The sequence below is a fragment of the Salvelinus alpinus genome, chromosome 1, assembly GCF_045679555.1.
Source record: "Salvelinus alpinus chromosome 1, SLU_Salpinus.1, whole genome shotgun sequence".
In the NCBI taxonomy this organism is placed as follows: Eukaryota; Metazoa; Chordata; class Actinopteri; order Salmoniformes; family Salmonidae; genus Salvelinus; species Salvelinus alpinus.
In genome coordinates this window covers 43,967,207-43,987,851 of record NC_092086.1, presented here as the reverse complement: position 1 = coordinate 43,987,851, position 20,645 = coordinate 43,967,207, and the positions used below count along the sequence as shown (strand labels likewise).

Genomic DNA, 20,645 nt, shown 5'->3' with positions numbered 1-20,645 from the left:
TCCTCTCTCTCTTGCTCGCTCGCTCCTCTCTCTTGCTCGCTCGCTCCTCTCTCTCTTGCTCGCTCGCTCCTCTCTCTCTTGCTCGCTCGCTCCTCTCTCTCTTGCTCGCTCGCTCCTCTCTCTCTTGCTCGCTCGCTCCTCTCTCTCTCTTGCTCGCTCGCTCCTCTCTCTCTCTTGCTCGCTCGCTCCTCTCTCTCTTGCTCGCTCGCTCGCTCCTCTCTCTCTTGCTCGCTCGCTCTCTCTCTCTCTCTCTTGCTCGCTCGCTCCTCTCTCTCTCTCTCTCTCTCTTGCTCGCTCGCTCCTCTCTCTCTCTCTCTCTCTTGCTCGCTCGCTCCTCTCTCTCTTGCTCGCTCGCTCCTCTCTCTCTTGCTCGCTCCTCTCTCTCTCGCTCGCTCCTCTCTCTCTCGCTCGCTCCTCTCTCTCTCGCTCGCTCCTCTCTCTCTCTCTCTCTCTCTTGCTCGCTCGCTCGCTCCTCTCTCTCTTGCTCGCTCGCTCGCTCCTCTCTCTCTTGCTCGCTCGCTCGCTCCTCTCTCTCTTGCTCGCTCGCTCGCTCCTCTCTCTTGCTCGCTCGCTCGCTCCTCTCTCTTGCTCGCTCGCTCCTCTCTCTCTTGCTCGCTCGCTCCTCTCTCTTGCTCGCTCGCTCCTCTCTCTCTTGCTCGCTCGCTCGCTCCTCTCTCTCTTGCTCGCTCGCTCGCTCCTCTCTCTCTTGCTCGCTCGCTCCTCTCTCTCTTGCTCGCTCGCTCGCTCCTCTCTCTCTTGCTCGCTCGCTCGCTCCTCTCTCTTGCTCGCTCGCTCGCTCCTCTCTCTCTTGCTCGCTCGCTCCTCTCTCTCTTGCTCGCTCCTCGCTTCTCTCTCTCTTGCTCGCTCGCTCCTCGCTCGCTCGCTCCTCGCTCGCTCGCTCCTCTCTCTCTTGCTCGCTCCTCTCTCTCTTGCTCGCTCGCTCCTCTCTCTCTTGCTCGCTCGCTCCTCTCTCTCTTGCTCGCTCCTCTCTCTCTTGCTCGCTCGCTCGCTCCTCTCTCTCTTGCTCTCTTGCTCGCTCGCTCGCTCCTCTCTCTCTTGCTCGCTCGCTCGCTCCTCTCTCTCTTGCTCGCTCGCTCCTCTCTCTCTTGCTCGCTCGCTCGCTCCTCTCTCTCTTGCTCGCTCGCTCGCTCCTCTCTCTCTCGCTCCTCTCTCGCTCGCTCCTCGCTCGCTCGCTCCTCTCTCTCTTGCTCGCTCGCTCCTCTCTCTCTTGCTCGCTCGCTCCTCTCTCTCTTGCTCGCTCGCTCCTCTCTCTCGCTCGCTCCTCTCTCTCGCTCGCTCCTCTCTCTCGCTCGCTCCTCTCTCGCTCGCTCCTCTCTCTCTCGCTCCTCTCTCGCTCCTCTCTCGCTCGCTCGCTCCTCTCTCTCTCGCTCGCTCGCTCCTCTCTCGCTCGCTCGCTCCTCTCTCGCTCGCTCGCTCGCTCCTCTCTCGCTCGCTCCTCTCTCGCTCGCTCGCTCGCTCCTCTCTCTCTTGCTCGCTCGCTCCTCTCTCTTGCTCGCTCGCTCCTCTCTCTCTCGCTCGCTCGCTCCTCTCTCTCTTGCTCGCTCGCTCCTCTCTCTCTCTCGCTCGCTCCTCTCTCTCTTGCTCGCTCGCTCGCTCCTCTCTCTCTTGCTCGCTCGCTCGCTCCTCTCTCTCTTGCTCGCTCGCTCGCTCCTCTCTCTCTTGCTCGCTCGCTCGCTCCTCTCTCTCTTGCTCGCTCGCTCGCTCCTCTCTCTCTTGCTCGCTCGCTCCTCTCTCTCTTGCTCGCTCGCTCCTCTCTCTCTTGCTCGCTCGCTCGCTCCTCTCTCTTGCTCGCTCGCTCCTCGCTCGCTCGCTCCTCGCTCGCTCGCTCGCTCCTCTCTCTCTTGCTCTCTCTCTCCTCTCTCTCCTTCTCGCTCGCTCCTTTCTCTCTTGTTCGCTCGCTCCTCTCTCGCTCGCTCCTCTCTCTCGCTCGCTCCTCTCGCTCCTCTCTCTCGCTCGCTCCTCTCTCTCGCTATCTCTCTTGCTCGCTCGCTCCTCTCGCTCGCTCCTCTCTCTCTTGCTCGCTCGCTCCTCTCGCTCGCTCCTCTCTCTCTTGCTCGCTCGCTCCTCTCGCTCGCTCCTCTCTCTCTTGCTCGCTCCTCTCTCTCTTGCTCGCTCGCTCCTCTCTCTCTTGCTCGCTCGCTCCTCTCTCTCTTGCTCGCTCGCTCCTCTCTCTCTTGCTCGCTCGCTCCTCTCTCTCTTGCTCGCTCGCTCCTCTCTCTCTTGCTCGCTCGCTCCTCTCTCTCTTGCTCGCTCGCTCCTCTCTCTTGCTCGCTCGCTCCTCTCTCTCTTGCTCGCTCGCTCCTCTCTCTCTCTTGCTCGCTCGCTCCTCTCTCTCTCTTGCTCGCTCGCTCCTCTCTCTCTTGCTCGCTCGCTCGCTCCTCTCTCTCTTGCTCGCTCGCTCTCTCTCTCTCTCTCTTGCTCGCTCGCTCCTCTCTCTCTCTCTCTCTCTTGCTCGCTCGCTCCTCTCTCTCTCTCTCTCTTGCTCGCTCGCTCCTCTCTCTCTTGCTCGCTCGCTCCTCTCTCTCTTGCTCGCTCGCTCCTCTCTCTCTTGCTCGCTCGCTCGCTCCTCTCTCTCTTGCTCGCTCGCTCGCTCCTCTCTCTCTTGCTCGCTCGCTCGCTCCTCTCTCTCTTGCTCGCTCGCTCGCTCCTCTCTCTCTTGCTCGCTCGCTCGCTCCTCTCTCTCTTGCTCGCTCGCTCGCTCCTCTCTCTTGCTCGCTCGCTCGCTCCTCTCTCTCTTGCTCGCTCGCTCCTCTCTCTCTTGCTCGCTCGCTCCTCTCTCTCTTGCTCGCTCGCTCGCTCCTCTCTCTCTTGCTCGCTCGCTCGCTCCTCTCTCTCTTGCTCGCTCGCTCGCTCCTCTCTCTCTTGCTCGCTCGCTCGCTCCTCTCTCTCTTGCTCGCTCGCTCGCTCCTCTCTCTTGCTCGCTCGCTCGCTCCTCTCTCTCTTGCTCGCTCGCTCCTCTCTCTCTTGCTCGCTCCTCGCTTCTCTCTCTCTTGCTCGCTCGCTCCTCGCTCGCTCGCTCCTCGCTCGCTCGCTCCTCTCTCTCTTGCTCGCTCGCTCGCTCCTCTCTCTCTTGCTCGCTCGCTCCTCTCTCTCTTGCTCGCTCGCTCCTCTCTCTCTTGCTCGCTCCTCTCTCTCTTGCTCGCTCGCTCGCTCCTCTCTCTCTTGCTCTCTTGCTCGCTCGCTCGCTCCTCTCTCTCTTGCTCGCTCGCTCGCTCCTCTCTCTCTTGCTCGCTCGCTCCTCTCTCTCTTGCTCGCTCGCTCCTCTCTCTCTTGCTCGCTCGCTCGCTCTCTCTCTCTCGCTCCTCTCTCGCTCGCTCCTCGCTCGCTCGCTCGCTCCTCTCTCTCTTGCTCGCTCGCTCCTCTCTCTCTTGCTCGCTCGCTCCTCTCTCTCTTGCTCGCTCGCTCCTCTCTCTCTTGCTCGCTCGCTCCTCTCTCTCGCTCGCTCCTCTCTCTCGCTCGCTCCTCTCTCGCTCGCTCCTCTCTCGCTCGCTCCTCTCTCGCTCCTCTCTCGCTCGCTCGCTCCTCTCTCGCTCGCTCGCTCCTCTCTCTCTCGCTCGCTCGCTCCTCTCTCGCTCGCTCGCTCGCTCCTCTCTCTCTTGCTCGCTCGCTCCTCTCTCTTGCTCGCTCGCTCCTCGCTCGCTCGCTCGCTCGCTCCTCTCTCTCTTGCTCGCTCGCTCCTCTCTCTCTCTCGCTCGCTCCTCTCTCTCTTGCTCGCTCGCTCGCTCCTCTCTCTCTTGCTCGCTCGCTCGCTCCTCTCTCTCTTGCTCGCTCGCTCCTCTCTCTCTTGCTCGCTCGCTCCTCTCTCTCTTGCTCGCTCGCTCGCTCCTCGCTCTTGCTCGCTCGCTCTCTCGCTCGCTCGCTCCTCTCTCTCTTGCTCGCTCGCTCCTCTCTCTCTTGCTCGCTCGCTCCTCTCTCTCTTGCTCGCTCGCTCCTCTCTCGCTCGCTCCTCTCTCGCTCGCTCCTCGCCTCTAGCTCGCTCCTCGCCTCTAGCTCGCTCCTCTCTCTCTCTCTCTCTCGCTCCTCGCCTCTCGCTCGCTCCTCTCTCTCTCGCTCCTCTCTCGCTCGCTCGCTCGCTTCTCTCTCTCTCCCTCGCTCCTCTCCCTCGCTCCTCTCCCTCGCTCCTCTCCCTCGCTCCTCTCCCTCGCTCCTCTCCCTCGCTCCTCTCGCTCGCTCCTCTCTCGCTCGCTCCTCTCTCGCTCGCTCCTCTCTCGCTCGCTCCTCTCTCTCTCGCTCCTCTCTCGCTCGCTCGCTCCTCGCTCGCTCGCTCCTCGCTCGCTCCTCTCTCGCTCGCTCCTCTCTCTCTCTCTTGCCCTCGCTCGCTCCTCTCTTGCTCGCCCCTCCCCTCTCTTGCTCGCTCGCCCCTCTCTTGCTCGCCCCTCTCTTGCTCGCCCCTCTCTTGCTCGCCCCTCTCTTGCTCGCTCCTCTCTTGCTCGCCCCTCTCTCTCTCGCTCTCTCTCAATCACTTTTTCCTCCCTCTTTTCTGTGCAGCAGCTGCGGTCCCTCCACGCTGATGGGACAGTCAGTCCGCTGAGCCTCTACACGTCCCCCTCGCTGCCTAACATCTCCCTGGGCCTGCCAGCCAACTCGCACCTCACCGTGAGTACTATACCGCAATTCTGAACACTAGAAACTAGGGATAGGCATGAGTACTCGAACGGACGTAAAAACTCCATCTTTAACCAGAAATCAAAATGTTGTCTTGAAGACGTTAATTTGCTTTGACTCTAGTGTTCCATTTGTACATGTGCATTTGTGGGGCACAACAAAAAGAAAACCAAGCTAAGCATCACACAGTTATTCTCCCTAAATTCCCTTTCCCCTCCTTGTCTCACTCAGTTGCGTTCCGACCGCTCCCTCTCCACAAATCAAATCAAATATAGCCCTTCGTACATCAGTTGATATCTCAAAGTGCTGTACAGAAACCCAGCCTAAAACCCCAAACAGCAAGCAATGCAGGTGTAGAAGCACGGTGGCTAGGAAAAACTCCCTAGAAAGGCCAAAACCTAGGAAGAAACCTAGAGAGGAACCAGGCTATGAGGGGTGGCCAGTCCTCTTCTGGCTGTGCCGGGAGGAGATTATAACAGAACATGGCCAAGATGTTCAAATGTTCATAAATGACCAGCATGGTCAAATAATAATAATCACAGTAGTTATCGAGGGTGCAGCAGGTCAGCACCTCAGGAGTAAATGTCAGTTGGCTTTTCATAGCTGATCATTAAGAGTATCTCTACCGCTCCTGCGGTCTCTAGAGAGTTGAAAACAGCAGGTCTGGGACAGGTAGCACGTCCGGTGAATAGGTCAGGGTTCCATAGCCGCAGGCTCCCGTTAGGTTTTTAATAGGCATTTGTTTCTGTAGGCCTATCTGATGGTATACACAAGCTTCATTCCTTGCCAAATGATGACAGTTTTATCACAAATTCTTAATGGACTACTTCGCTGAAGTAGGGAAATATGTTCTAACAACGAGTGCTGCAGTTTTGGAAAGATTGTGTCCTGTCTATTTTCCACTTATGCTACTTTGTGAACTACTAGTCCATTTAGAATTGGTTAGCCTAGGCTATAGCCGCCCTAAACATTTATCAGAATCATTAAGCCTAGGCCTACTCACCAAACAGATGTCATGGCTGTAATTCATCCCCATGCAGTGTTCAATGTGGAATTGTTAATCCATTTGGAAAATTCCAAAGAAAAGGCAGAATAAACAAAATTGAACGTCTGTATATGGAAAAGAAGACAGATTTTGGTTTGTAACCCGGAAAATTTATTTTATTTTATTTTATTTCACCTTTATTTAACCAGGTAGGCTAGTTGAGAACAAGTTCTCATTTGCAACTGCGACCTGGCCAAGATAAAGCATAGCAGTGTGAACAGACAACACAGAGTTACACATGGAGTAAACAATAAACAAGTCAATAACATGGTAGAAAAAAAAGAGAATCTATATACAATGTGTGCAAAAGGCATGAGGTAGGCAATAAATCGAATAATTACAATTTAGCAGATTAACACTGGAGTGATAAATCATCAGATGATCATGTGCAAGAAGAGATACTGGTGTGCAAAAGAGCAGAAAAGTAAATAAATAAAAGCAGTATGGGGGGTGAGGTAGGTAAATTGGGTGGGTAGTTTACAGATGGACTATGTACAGCTGCAGCGATCGGTTAGCTGCTCGGATAGCAGATTTTTAAAGTTGTTGAGGGAGATAAAAGTCTCCAACTTCAGAGATTTTTGCAATTCGTTCCAGTCGCAGGCAGCAGAGAACTGGAAGGAAAGGCGTCCAAATGAGGTTTTAGCTTTAGGGATGATCAGTGAGATACACCTGCTGGAGCGCGTGCTGCGGGTGGGTGTAGCCATCGTGACCAGTGAACTGAGATAAGGCGGCACTTTACCTAGCATAGCCTTGTAGATGACCTGGAGCCAGTGGGTCTGACGACGAACATGTAGCGAGGGCCAGCCGACTAGGGCATACAGGTCGCAGTGGTGGGTCGTATAAGGTGCTTTAGTAACAAAACGAATGGCACTGTGATAAACTGCATCCAGTTTGCTGAGTAGAGTGTTGGAAGCTATTTTGTAGATGACATCGCCGAAGTCGAGGATCGGTAGGATAGTCAGTTTTACTAGGGTAAGTTTGGCGGCGTGAGTGAAGGAGGCTTTGTTGCGGAATAGAAAGCCGATTCTTGATTTGATTTTGGATTGGAGATGTTTGATATGAGTCTGGAAGGAGAGTTTGCAGTCTAGCCAGACACCTAGGTACTTATAGATGTCCACATATTCTAGGTCGGAACCGTCCAGGGTGGTGATGCTAGTCGGGCGTGCGGGTGCAGGCAGCGAACGGTTGAAAAGCATGCATTTGGTTTTACTAGCGTTTAAGAGCAGTTGGAGGCCACGGAAGGAGTGTTGTATGGCATTGAAGCTCGTTTGGAGGTTAGATAGCACAGTGTCCAAGGAAGGGCCGGAAGTATATAGAATGGTGTCGTCTGCGTAGAGGTGGATCAGGGAATCGCCCGCAGCAAGAGCAACATCATTGATGTATACAGAGAAAAGAGTCGGCCCGAGAATTGAACCCTGTGGTACCCCCATAGAGACTGCCAGAGGACTGGACAACATGCCCTCCGATTTGACACACTGAACTCTGTCTGCAAAGTAGTTGGTGAACCAGGCAAGGCAGTCATTAGAAAAACCGAGGCTACTGAGTCTGCCGATAAGAATATGGTGATTGACAGAGTCGAAAGCCTTGGCCAGGTCGATGAAGACGGCTGCACAGTAATGTCTTTTATCGATGGCGGTTATGATGTCGTTTAGTACCTTGAGCGTGGCTGAGGTGCACCCGTGACCGGCTCGGAAACCGGATTGCACAGCGGAGAAGGTACGGTGGGATTCGAGATGGTCAGTGATCTGTTTGTTGACTTGGCTTTCGAAGACCTTAGATAGGCAGGGCAGGATGGATATAGGTCTGTAACAGTTTGGGTCCAGGGTGTCTCCCCCTTTGAAGAGGGGGATGACCGCGGCAGCTTTCCAATCCTTGGGGGATCTCAGATGATACGAAGGAGAGGTTGAACAGGCTGGTAATAGGGGGTGCGACAATGGCGGCGGACAGTTTCAGAAATAGGGGGTCCAGATTGTCAAGCCCAGCTGATTTGTATGGGTCCAGGTTTTCCAGCTCTTTCAGAACATCTGCTATCTGGATTTGGGTAAAGGAGAAGCTGGGGAGGCTTGGGCGAGTAGCAGCGGGGGGGGCGGGGCTGTTGGCCAAGGTTGGAGTCGCCAGGAGGAAGGCATGGCCAGCCATTGAGAAATGCTTGTTGAAGTCTTCGATTATCACGGATTTATCGGTGGTGACCGTGTTACCTAGCCTCAGTGCAGTGGGCAGCTGGGAGGAGGTGCTCTTGTTCTCCATGGACTTTACAGTATCCCAGAACTTTTTGGAGTTAGAGCTACAGGATGCGAATTTCTGCTTGAAAAAGCTGGCCTTTGCTTTCCTGACTGACTGCGTGTATTGGTTCCTGACTTCCCTGAACAGTTGCATATCGCGGGGGCTCTTCGATGCTATTGCAGTTCGCCACAGGATGTTTTTGTGCTGGTCGAGGGCAGTCAGGTCTGGAGTGAACCAAGGGCTATATCTGTTCTTGGTTCTGCATTTTTTGAACGGAGCATGCTTGTCTAATATGGTGAGGAAGTAACATTTAAAGAATGACCAGGCATCCTCAACTGACGGGATGAGGTCAATATCCTTCCAGGGTACCCGGGCCAGGTCGATTAGAAAGGCCTGCTCGCAGAAGTGTTTTAGGGAGCGTTTGACAGTGATGAGGGGTGGTCGTTTGACCGCGGACCCGTGGCGGATACAGGCAATGAGGCAGTGATCGCTGAGATCTTGATTGAAGACAGCAGAGGTGTATTTGGAGGGCAGGTTGGTCAGGATAATGTCTATTAGGGTGCCCATGTTTACGGATTTAGGGTTGTACCTGGTGGGTTCCTTGATGATTTGTGTGAGATTGAGGGCATCAAGCTTGGATTGTAGGACTGCCGGGGTGTTAAGCATATCCCAGTTTAGGTCACCTAACAGAACAAACTCTGAAGCTAGATGGGGAGCGATCAATTCACAGATGGTGTCCAGGGCACAGCTGGGAGCTGAGGGGGGTCGGTAGCAGGCGGCAACAGTGAGAGACTTATTTCTGGAGAGATTAATTTTTAAAATTAGAAGTTCGAACTGTTTGGGCATAGACCTGGAAAGTATGACAGAACTTTGCAGGCTATCTCTGCAGTAGATTGCAACTCCTCCCCCTTTGGCAGTTCTATCTTGACGGAAAGTGTTATAGTTGGGTATGGAAATCTCAGAATTTTTGGTGGCCTTCCTAAGCCAGGATTCGGACACGGCAAGGACATCAGGATTGGCAGAGTGTGCTAAAGCGGTGAGTAAGGCAAACTTAGGGAGGAGGCTTCTGATGTTGACATGCATGAGGCCAAGGCTTTTTCGATCGCAGAAGTCAACAAATGAGGGTGACTGGGGACATGCAGGGCCTGGGTTTACCTCCACATCACCCGAGGAACAGAGGAGTAGTAGGATGAGGGTGCGGCTAAAGGCTATCAAAACTGGTCGCCTAGAGCGTTGGGGACAAAGAATAAAAGGAGCAGATTTATGGGCGTGGTAGAATAGATTCTGGGCATAATGTGCAGACAGGGGTATGGAGGGGCGCGGGTACAGCGGAGGCAAGCCCAGGCACTGGGTGATGATAAGAGAGGTTGTATCTCTGGACATGCTGGTCTCAATGGGTGAGGTCACCGCATGTGTGGGGGGTGGGACAAAGGAGGTATCAGAGGTACGGAGAGTGGAACTACAGGGTCCATTGCAAACCAAAACAATGATAATGAAAACTAGCCTGAACAACAGTATGCAAGGCATATTGATATTTGAGAGAGACATACAATAAGGCATAAAGTGATTGCAGGTCTTGATTGGGAGAGCTAGCTAAAACAACAGGTAAGATAACAGCAGCAATAACAGGGTGTTAGTCTAACACAGCAACAACAGGTAAAAATGGCGACGACTAGGCAGAGAGGGTCGGATTAACTACACACAGATCCTGAGTTAAAGCACAGAGCCGACAGGTAAAACACAAATAAACAGAATGGAGTACCGTGAATTAATGGACAGTCAAGCATGCATCAGCTATGTAGCCAAGTGATCATAGTGTCCAGGGGGCAGCCGTTGATGGAGCAGAGGAGGCCTCCACTAAGCTAGCACGCGGCGTATAAAGTTAGTAGCCCGGGGGGTGGTCTGCTCAGACGGAGGGGGTCTGCTCAGACGTGGTTGTGTCGACAGAGAATCCAAGCCAGATGGCGATGGCGAAAGAGAGGTTGTGAATTGTAGAATTGTGTTTGCTAACTGGTGCTAGCTTCGTGGCAGTGGCAGTGGCGCTAGCTCTTCAGCTAGCCGGCAGATGGGCCTAGCTCGAGGCTAGCTCAAGGCTAACTGGTGCTTGCTTCGGGACAGAGGTGTTAGCCAGTAGTAGCCACTCGGTTGCAGCTAGCTAGCTGTGATGATACGGTGTAATTGTCCAGAGCTTGCGTCAGGAATCCGGTTATGTGGTAGAGAAAAAGCAGTCCTATATGCTCTGGGTTGATATCGCGCTTGCAGCTAGCCGGCAGATGGGCCTAGCTCGAGGCTAGCTCAAGGCTAACTGGTGCTTGCTTCGGGACAGTGGTGTTAGCCAGTAGTAGCCACTCGGTTGCAGCTAGCTAGCTGTGATGATACGGTGTAATTGTCCAGAGCTTGCGTCAGGAATCCGGTGATGTGGTAGAGAGAAAGCAGTCCTATATGCTCTGGGTTGATATCGCGCTTGCAGCTAGCCGGCAGATGGGCCTAGCTCGAGGCTAGCTCAAGGCTAACTGGTGCTTGCTTCGGGACAGAGGTGTTAGCCAGTAGTAGCCACTCGGTTGCAGCTAGCTAGCTGTGATGATACGGTGTAATTGTCCAGAGCTTGCGTCAGGAATCCGGTGATGTGGTAGAGAAAAAGCAGTCCTATATGCTCTGGGTTGATATCGCGCTTGCAGACTGGCAGGTATTGGCCCGGTATTGAAGCTGGCTGTGTCCGAGTTGAGGGTGAAGACCGCAGCAGTGGCTAACTGACTACTAGCTAGTAGCTAGTTATCTGGCTAGCTTCTGCTTGGGGTTACGGTTCTAAAGTATAAAAAAATAGCAGGTCCGTACCACATTGGGTGAGGCGGAATGTAGGAATGTATATTCAGTTCCTAGATGGAAAGTGAAATTAAAATATATACGAAATGTATACGAAAAATACGAAGACTATTTACTATTTACTATTTACACGCTACAGGACAATACAAACACACGTCCGACTGCTACGCCATCTTGGATTCAAATGATTTCACCTCGCCAAATTGAGCCCCGTTTTAAATGATCACTCTGAGAATGACTGTTCCAGACGTGAGATCACTTTGTACCGGAAACTTTTTTCATTTGGAAATTCTGTTTTATATCATTTAGTTATTTTACATGTTTTTTTGTTTTTTTTTACAATAAAATAGGTCTCTTGATTGTGATAAGGGTTTGGGAAAGAAGAGCATTTTGCCTGCTGAAATAACAAAACAAAGCTATGCCATTGCACAGATAGGCTTCTACAAGCAAGTGCCACTGCTGAGGTTGCTGCCTTTTTGAAGATTGTGTTCCACGATATAAATAGTTGATAGTACGGTTTCAATAAATTAACTTTTAAATAGCAAAACAATTATTGTATGAGTTCATATATATACACTGCTCAAAAAAATAAAGGGAACACTTAAACAACACAATGTAACTCCAAGTCAATCACACTTCTGTGAAATCAAACTGTCCACTTAGGAAGCAACACTGAATGACAATAAATGTCACATGCTGTTGTGCAAATGGAATAGACGAAAGGTGGAAATTATAGGCAATTAGCAAGACACCCCCAAAAAAGGAGTGATTCTGCAGGTGGTGACCACAAACAACTTCTCAGTTCCTATGCTTCCTGGCTGATGTTTTGGTCACTTTTGAATGCTGACGGTGCTCTCACTCTAGTGGTAGCATGAGACGGAGTCCACAACCCACACAAGTGGCTCAGGTAGTGCAGTTAATCCAGGATGACACATCAATGCGAGCTGTGGCAAAAAGGTTTGCTGTGTCTGTCAGCGTAGTGTCCAGAGCATGGAGGCGCTACCAGGAGACAGGCCAGTACATCAGGAGACGTGGAGGAGGCCGTAGGAGGGCAACAACCCAGCAGCAGGACCGCTACCTCCGCCTTTGTGCAAGGAGGTGCACTGCCAGAGCCCTGCAAAATGACCTCCAGCAGGCCACAAATGTGCATGTGTCAGCATATGGTCTCACAAAGGGTCTGAGGATCTCATCTCGGTACCTAATGGCAGTCAGGCTACCTCTGGAGAGCACATGGAGGCCTGTGCGGCCCCACAAAGAAATGCCACCCCACACCAGACTGACCCACCGCCAAACCGGTCATGCTGGAGGATGTTGCAGGCAGCAGAACGTTCTCCACGGCGTCTCCAGACTCTGTCACGTCTGTCACATGTGCTCATGTGCTCAGTGTGAACCTGCTTTCATCTGTGAAGAGCACAGGGCGCCAGTGGCGAATTTGCCAATCTTGGTGTTCTCTGGCAAATGCCAAACGTCCTGCACGGTGCTGGGCTGTAAGCACAACCCCCACCTGTGGACGTCGGGCCCTCATACCACCCTCATGGAGTCTGTTTCTGACCGTTTGAGCAGACACATGCACATTTGTGGCCTGCTGGAGGTCATTTTGCAGGGCTCTGGCAGTGCACCTCCTTGCACAAAGGCGGCGGTAGCGGTCCTGCTGCTGGGTTGTTGCCCTCCTACGGCCTCCTCCACGTCTCCTGATGTACTGGCCTGTCTCCTGGTAGCGCCTCCATGCTCTGGACACTACGCTGACAGACACAGCAAACCTTTTTGCCACAGCTCGCATTGATGTGCCATCCTGGATGAACTGCACTACCTGAGCCACTTGTGTGGGTTGTAGACTCCGTCTCATGCTACCACTACCAAGCACCGCCAGCATTCAAAAGTGACCAAAACATCAGCCAGGAAGCATAGGAACTGAGAAGTGGTCTGTGGTCACCACCTGCAGAACCACTCCTTTATTGGGGGTGTCTTGCTAATTGCCTATAATTTCCACCTTTTGTCTATTCCATTTGCACAACAGCATGTGAAATTTATTGTCAATCAGTGTTGCTTCCTAAGTGGACAGTTTGATTTCACAGAAGTGTGATTGACGTGGAGTTACATTGTTGTTTAAGTGTTCCCTTTATTTTTTTGAGCAGTGTATATACCCCAATTTAGGTGAATTCTCCTCCTTCCCTCTAAACATTACATATTTTTTGCTAGTCAGGAAGTTAAGTGATGTGGTTAATAAACTGTTCCTTCTCCCTTACGGTGACCTGACCTGACCTGACCTCGACCCCCATTCCTCACTAATCCACAGCTCTCCACCCTTATCAGTGACCGCAACCATGTGATTGCCTTTCCTTAACTCAGTACATTCCAAGCCCCTGGCTCATATTCAACCTTAGTTGACTCCACCACTACATTCCTCCTACAGATAACCAACTTCTCTCAGCTATGGATCCCTTTTACGGGATCACTTTCCTACACAACCGCTAGAATTGCAGGGCGCCGAATGCAAAAATATTCCTAAAAATATTTATAATCAAGCAATCACAAGTGAAATATACCAAAACACAGCGTAGCTTGTTGGTAATCCACCTATCGTGTCAGATTTTGAAAATATACTTTACAGCGAAAGAAATCCAAGCTTTTGTGAGTGTAGCTTTCAATGCTACAACAAGCTAGCCTTATGTTAGCTTGGTCACGAAAGTCAGAAAAGTAATGAAATTAATCGCTTACCTTTGATAATCTTCGGATGTTTCCACTCACGAGACTCCCAGTTACACAAATGTTATTTTTGTTCGATAAATATGACTTATCACCAAAAACCGCCATTTGGGTTGCGCATTATGCTCAGAAAATCAAAGCTGTGTTCCGTTCGACAAATTCCAAAAAGTATCCGTAATGGTCGTAGAAACATGTCAAATGTTTTTTATAATCAATCCTCAGGTTGTTTTTAACAAACATAATCAATAATATTTCAACCAGACCATTACCTATTCAATAAGAGACAAACGGAAAATGGGGAGCTCCTCTCACGCGCGCAGGAACTATTCGGAGGACACTTGACTAGTTTTGAAAACAATTGTTCATTTTTCAAAATAAAAGTCTGAAACTGTCTAAAGCCTGGTCACAGCCTGAGGAAGCCATTGGAAAAGGAATCTGGTTGATACCCCTTTAAATGGAGGATAGGTGGGCCAGGAAACACAGATAAAAAAAAAAATATATATATATCACTTCCGGGTTACATTTTCTCAGGTTTTCGCATAAAGAATAAGTATTGTTATACTCACAGACAATATTTTGACAGTTTTGGAAACTTTTGAGTTTTCTATCCTAATCTGTAAATTATATGCATATTCTACGATCTGGGCCAGAGAAAACGTGCCCAACGTAAACGGACATTATTTTCAACAACAAAAAAAGAAATCTGACCCCTAGCGCTAAGAGGTTAACTTCTGGTGTAACAACCAGACTGTGGCCCTTCTCCTTTCCATAGGATACTTGATGATTAACAATATTTCAAGTTTAGAAGTCAGAACCTGTCACTGTTGGCATAAAGGTAAATGTGCACAAATGTTTTTCCCAGTGCGGGCCTTGTGTTCTAAAAATAGCCTCTTAATTTTTTTTTTTAAGTATTCGTAAAAAAAACTGCCTGAACCTGCTCCATCCCACTGAGTTGAGGTCAAATAGAAACCAGCACACACTCCCCTGAACCAGAGTTGTCCTCTGATGTAGACATTCTGACTTAGCTAAACCCCCTTCCATCCTCAGGCCAATCAGAAGCTGTTGCAGGAGGCGGAGAGGCAGGCCATCCAGACCATGCGTCAGGGTGGGGCTCTGACGGGCAAGTTTGTCAGCACCTCGTCCCTGCCGGCGTCATGCCTGCCACCTGGTATGCAACACGACTTAGACTCCACCCAGGCCCCCAACAGCCACAGCAGTCACTCCTCCCTACTGCAGCACGTCCTCCTGCTGGAGCAGGCCCGCCAGCAGAGTGCCCTCCTCTCAGGTACATCTACCAACATATATTTATACTCTTATATCCCTGCCAGCAGAGCGTCCTACTTGCAGGTAAATATAGATACAAATACATACGGCCTCTTCTGAAATGCGTCTCTCTGACTCCTCCTCCCTCCAGTCCCCATGTATGGTCAGTCGCCATTGGTGACGGGGGAGCGGGTGTCCAACAGTATGCGCACGGTGAATAAGCTACCGCGCCACCGGCCCCTGAGCCGCACACAGTCTGCGCCCCTCCCCCAGAGCCCCCAGGCCCTGCAGCAGCTCGTCATGCAGCAGCAGCACCAGCACTTCCTGGAGAAGCAGAAGCAGTACCAGCTCAACAAGGTAGGGGGCGCCACAAGGAACACTACTACAATATTAGAGGTTATGGTTGTGTTTGCAGGTTAAAAAAAGTATTGTATGCCATTTGCCTGGACTGGGGGGTGTAGTATACTGTACATGTGGCAGCAGTGTCTAACTCTCCCTATCTGTCAACCACACCAGATTCTGTCAAAAGGGGTGGAGCTTCCTCGCCAACCGCCCACCCACCCCGAGGAGACAGAGGAGGAGCTCACAGAGACACAGGAGATGCAGGAGGAGGGGGCGGAGTCTGAGCATCTGGGGGAGGGGCGTCCTCAGGAGCAGAGGCTCCAGAAGGAAGAGTCGGGGGGGACGTCGCCCCCCTCAGAACGCCTGCTGACCCCCCTGAAGGGCGAGAGCACAGAGAGCGACCTGGAGGAAGAGGATGATGAAGACGAGGCCATTGAGCTGAGGGAGTGTGATGAGGACGGCGTACCTTACGGCCAAGTAAATACTGAATTTTTTTAAAGACATTTTGCATTTAATTTTACTTTGATAGAGAAAAACAAAATGTATTACCCTGCAAGTTTAACACTAAGATGACTTTCTGTAAGAAAATCAGAGAGCCAATTAGAGGTGCAAATTGTTTATTTATAAACCATGAGTTTTGTCTTTCCTTGTATTATGATTAATTCTGCTGGAATCAAATCAAAGTGTATTGGTGTTATAGCGGGTGCAGCGAAATGCTTGTTACTTGCTCCTAACAGTGCAGTAAAAATATTCTGACCCCATTCGTTGTTGAACTTCCCACATCTGTTCCAGTGACGTCTGTCTGTGATGACTAAACCTAGTGACTTGATTCGTCATTGTACCTATTATAATGGGCCATTTATGACTTAATAGCAAGAAACTGTCTAGAATGACCAATCACTCCAGGGAGGGGTGTAGATTGCAGAAATTACCTACCAAAAGATCAGTAGCAAAGGCTATGCAGTTGAAAAGGTAGGAACGTCATCATTACCGATGTGGCTACATAGATTGGCGTTCACACCCAGTTCGAGTGGTGGGTTCAGTTTTGCGGGGACCTGGTGATTTAGAAAAGGGTATCCCCTCTCGGAAGGCAGAGCTGTGCGAGGCATCATCATCATAGCTCCCTACAGAAGAACGAGAGCCTTAATTCCCACCCACTTGTGAGTCATCCATTGCACTTAGCAGGAAATAAAGGAACAAGCTCTCGAGAATGAATCGCCTGCAGTTCTTTCACAAATTACCAAGAGGATCTGCGTCTCCAGTTAAAAGTTGTTAAACAAAAGTTGCGAAAGGGCAAGTGGACGATTTAAAAAAAAAAATATATATATATATATATATATATATAAATTAATTACTACAGGTAATTAAGATGGATTGAATTTGGGTTTAGCTGTCATTGGCTGAGACAGAGAGCTGCTCTACTCAGTAGTTGACATGCATTTGGATCCTCATCAGCACCTCATACTCTTGAGGACCTAAACATTACAATATAATACAGTAAACGGCCACAGTTGGCTATGTTGCTGTTGGTTGTCATATTTGGCTCTAAATTATGGTCATTGACAGCAATTAATACGTAACGTTAAAAAGAGGGGAAAAGAATGGACATGTTTTGTGGTCACGTTCCTCTAAGAAATGCTGTTTGTGCGTTGGAGGGAGGAAGAACCAATGCAGCGAGGGAGATTATAAAATAAACCGCTCTCCTACTCCCACACACCATTGAGAAAAAATATCAGAGGAGAGAACAGCATCAGAATTCAGGCTGCGTCTTCTCCCCCTCAACGTGCGCTCACACACCCTCCCTCCCCTGCTCTTGCTGCTTTTTCTCATTTCAGTGAATGGACTCATCTGTGACTCATCTCTCCTTGGTGAATCATTCCCCTCTCCCTCCCACCCCCGCCCTTCTCCCCCCCCTCTCTTCACCATGCCAGCCCTTTTCTCCCCCCTTTTTCCCCTGCACTTTACACCAATTCACCACCCACCAGGGAGGTAGGCTACTGCAGTACTATTTCTGTTGTGACGGGCTAGGGGGATAGGAGTTTTTAGGGTATGGGGGGCATAGGGAGGGAGGGAGCATGGGTGTATGCAGTCATTCTGTAGAGACGACATCCTCAAAAACCTATTTTGGCATTCGAGTCAGTGACACGGAAGGTCCCCCCCCCGCACACACACACACTGCCTCCCTGCTGAACTTTTTTTTCCCTCTGACTCTGCTCTACTTGTCTGCTGTGGTGCCTTGAATACAAATGGATCTGAGCCGCCCTGTACAATAGAAAGCGAAAAGACGGTGAGAGAGACGCATAAGAGAGCCCGCATTGCCTTAGGATCTCTCGTTTAAAAAGGGGTTAGCAAGGTGTGGTCCTGCCGGACCTGTGTGTGTGTGTGTGTGTGCGCGTCCGCGAGCGTAAACTCCGCTCCCATCAAGGTCTTGAAACAAACCGTCCGCAGGTAAAAAAAGATGCATAAGAACCGTGAACCTTGTCATTTGATCTGTTAGAAGGCGCATCTGTCGCGTTAGTTTTTTCCTAGAGCTCACACAGCTCCTGTCTGGATGTGTGGTGCTTCTCTCATTGACAGAAAGCAGAGCCCCGTTAGCTCAGCCACTGTTTACAGCTGGGGAATTGTCAGAGTAGTCTTTTGGCTGTTGGGAAGACTCGATCCTTGTCCTGCCCTGCCTTTTGAGGCTTGTATGGGGATAAGTGTTTGCCTTTAAGTTTCTACCCAGGGCCCATGTTTAGTCTATAACAGGCTTAATTTAGCTCCACCTCCCTCCCATTTTCCCCTCGTTCCATTGGCCTGAGGTGGCAGCTTCAGTTTGCAGCTATTGTGAAATGTCACTTCTCTCTCAAGGTTGCAGTATTTCTATCTGATGTAACCAATGAAAGCCACAGAGCTGATTTTATATACTAAGCCAATTCCCTCACACTGAAGTCCAGTCAGTGTCTCATGATGAGACATTATTCAAAGCTTTAGTTGGTATTCAAAATTTCTCTATTTGTTATTTTGTCCCCGATTTTTCCGACCAGTATCACCTGCAACAGCTCAATGTGTTCCAGGCATCCCTGTCCATTTCGGGCATGCCTCACAGACCTCTGGGAAGGGCCCAGTCCTCCCCTGCCACTGCCAGCGTCAAGGGGGCTCCCATGGGTGAGGTCCCCATCAAGCACCTCTTCACTACAGGTACGCAGCTTTGGTTTTTGGAACAGATGACATACAAAGTGAGACGATCAGGACCCATTGAACAATATGAAAGAAGCTGTCTCAACTTAGTTATCTATCTGAATCGCTGTATTTTTTTTGTCATAGTGGTAGATAGTAGAGCTTTAGCAATGAATCCCTATTAGTTAAACACTAACGAAAGCCATTGGCCTTTAGAGAAAAGACACTTTCAGAAAAAAAACACTTCCCTAGCCAGTCCATGGTCAAATGGCCCTGCAGAATAGGACGTGTTGACTAAGTCCATGTTTCCCAAACTGTGGGGCGTGGCGAGGGGTCGGCAGGAACTCAGTCCGGCTTTAAACTTACTCTTGAAAGTTGAATAGTAGAATGCACAAGGTGCAATTTCGAAATTGGGTAGTGCATCATCAGTTCCTCTTGTCATGTCAGTCACTGCACCTTAGAGAGCTATTTATAACTTGTCAGAAATGTTCAGATCAGCTAATGTTTTTTATTTTGTTTTTTTAGATGTACTTTTATTTGTCACTCTACTATCACGAATACACATTAGACATGGCAAAATGTATAGAATTGCTTTAAAACTAAAATTGTCTATGCAACCAATAAAAAAATGTGTGGAATTGCAAAAATAAGGTGTAAATAGATGTGGTTGGAGGCGTGGGATGTTTCCTAATGCTGGAAGGGGGCCCCCCTGAGTGAAAAAGTTTAGGAACCCCTGTACTAAGTGATGAGTCCAATAAGGGCTGAGGCAAGCAGCCTGCCTGGGTGTAATTATTTCAGCAGAGAAAAGAATAATGGCGAGAGCCTGCAGGGTTGGATCTGATGAAACCAGGATGGCAGGATGACATGGAGCCATCCTCCACCATGGAATCATTAACATCTCCAAAGGTCCTAACATGAAAAAATCAATTTGAGATTATGATCTTATTATGCTCTGACCTGCTGGGTAATGGGGTGTCACCATTTTGTTCTGAGAGAGAAGTTGGAGACAGGTTGCCCTGTGCTTGGTCTTCTTCCTACCCTGCCTTGAAAAGCCAAATTTTTCTTCTTTCTCTCTTTTTCTTTCCCTTATCTTTCTCGCTCTCCATCTCACTCATGCCAACCCTTTTTTTCCATCTTTCTTTTGCACTCTTTCTCTCTCCCTCCTCTCTTTTTCTCTCTGCCTCTCCTATCATCTCCTTCTCAGGGTTGGTGTACGACACCTTTATGCTGAAGCACCAGTGTATGTGTGGGAACACCCACATCCACCCAGAGCACGCCGGCCGCATCCAGAGTGTGTGGTCCCGGCTGCAGGAGACTGGGCTGCTGGGCCGCTGTGAGGTGAGGGCTCCCTGCACACTACAGCTAGAATAGCAACCAGCTCCGTTCCATATTTCCAAAGAGAATTTCTTCTCAGTAACTTAAACAAGCGAGTGGTAGCTATATGTGGAGATGAGAATGAGCTTTATCCATTATTAGTTCAAGTTCATTTTAAAAATCACTTCTCAATTAGCAATACAACATAACCCTGAATGAAATTGATGTATTGTGTGCTACGTGTGTTTTCCTTTACCGTGTACAGAGGATTCGGGGGAGGAAGGCCACGTTGGATGAGATCCAGACTGTGCATTCAGAATACCACACACTGCTGTATGGCACCAGTCCCCTCAACAGACAGAAACTAGACAGCAAGAAGCTCTTAGGTGCCTAACCTCATCTCTTCATGTCTTTACTCCTCAGATATATTTGTGTGTGTGTACGCATGCATGTGTGTTTCCCTAGCCATTTTGCTCGAATGGTGGAAACAATATTTGCCCCAAGCATCCTTGAAAGTAGTGACTTTCCCTCTCCCATCCATCCATCCATCCACCCACACACTCACACGCAGTCAGGTGGATTGTTTGAAGGCTTAGCTCCCCTGACAGGCGCAGGGGAGTATTTTTAGACCTGCTGGTCGAGGGGAAAGGGCCCGTCCACCCCCGTCTGGGTGACTCATAGCTAGGCTGGGTCTCATAGAAGAGAGGGGGGGGGGGGGGGGACTGGATCAGCTGCAAAACAGCACTGCAGTTCGGGAAGTATTCAGACCCCTTTGACTTATTCCACATTATGCTATGTTACAGCCGTAATCTAAAATGGATTTTAAAAGCTTTTCCTCATCAATCTACACACAATACTCCATAATGACAAAGCGAAAACAGGTTTTGACATTTTTGCCAATGTATATAAAAAGAAAAGAAAAAAAAGGATACCTTATTTACATAAGTATTCAGAGCCTTTGCTATGTAACTCAATTCAGCTCAGGTGCATCCTGTTTCCATGGATCATCCTTGAGATGTTTCTACAACTTGATTGGAGTCCACCTGTGGTAAATTCAATTGATTGGACATGATTTGGAAAGGCACACTTCTGTCTATATAAGGTCCCACAGTTGACAGTGCATGTCAGTAAAAACCTAGCCATG

The 20,645-nt window shown here is 50.0% G+C and overlaps 1 protein-coding gene across 5 annotated transcripts in view; it reads left to right on the top strand.

Moving 5' to 3' along the window:
* LOC139538026 (histone deacetylase 5-like) overlaps nucleotides 1-20,645 on the top strand; it is a 98,153-nt gene that overhangs the window by 67,323 nt on the left and 10,185 nt on the right. For 3 of the 5 annotated variants that reach the window (XM_071340203.1, XM_071340120.1, XM_071339983.1), the window contains 7 exons: nucleotides 4,510-4,617; nucleotides 14,471-14,708; nucleotides 14,838-15,043; nucleotides 15,203-15,505; nucleotides 18,055-18,208; nucleotides 19,392-19,525; nucleotides 19,767-19,887. In XM_071340203.1, the coding sequence (XP_071196304.1) occupies nucleotides 4,510-4,617; nucleotides 14,471-14,708; nucleotides 14,838-15,043; nucleotides 15,203-15,505; nucleotides 18,055-18,208; nucleotides 19,392-19,525; nucleotides 19,767-19,887 (1,264 nt within the window). The remainder of the gene's footprint in view (nucleotides 1-4,509; nucleotides 4,618-14,470; nucleotides 14,709-14,837; nucleotides 15,044-15,202; nucleotides 15,506-18,054; nucleotides 18,209-19,391; nucleotides 19,526-19,766; nucleotides 19,888-20,645) is intronic. The other 2 variants (XM_071340043.1, XM_071340067.1) reach the window with 2 other exon arrangements.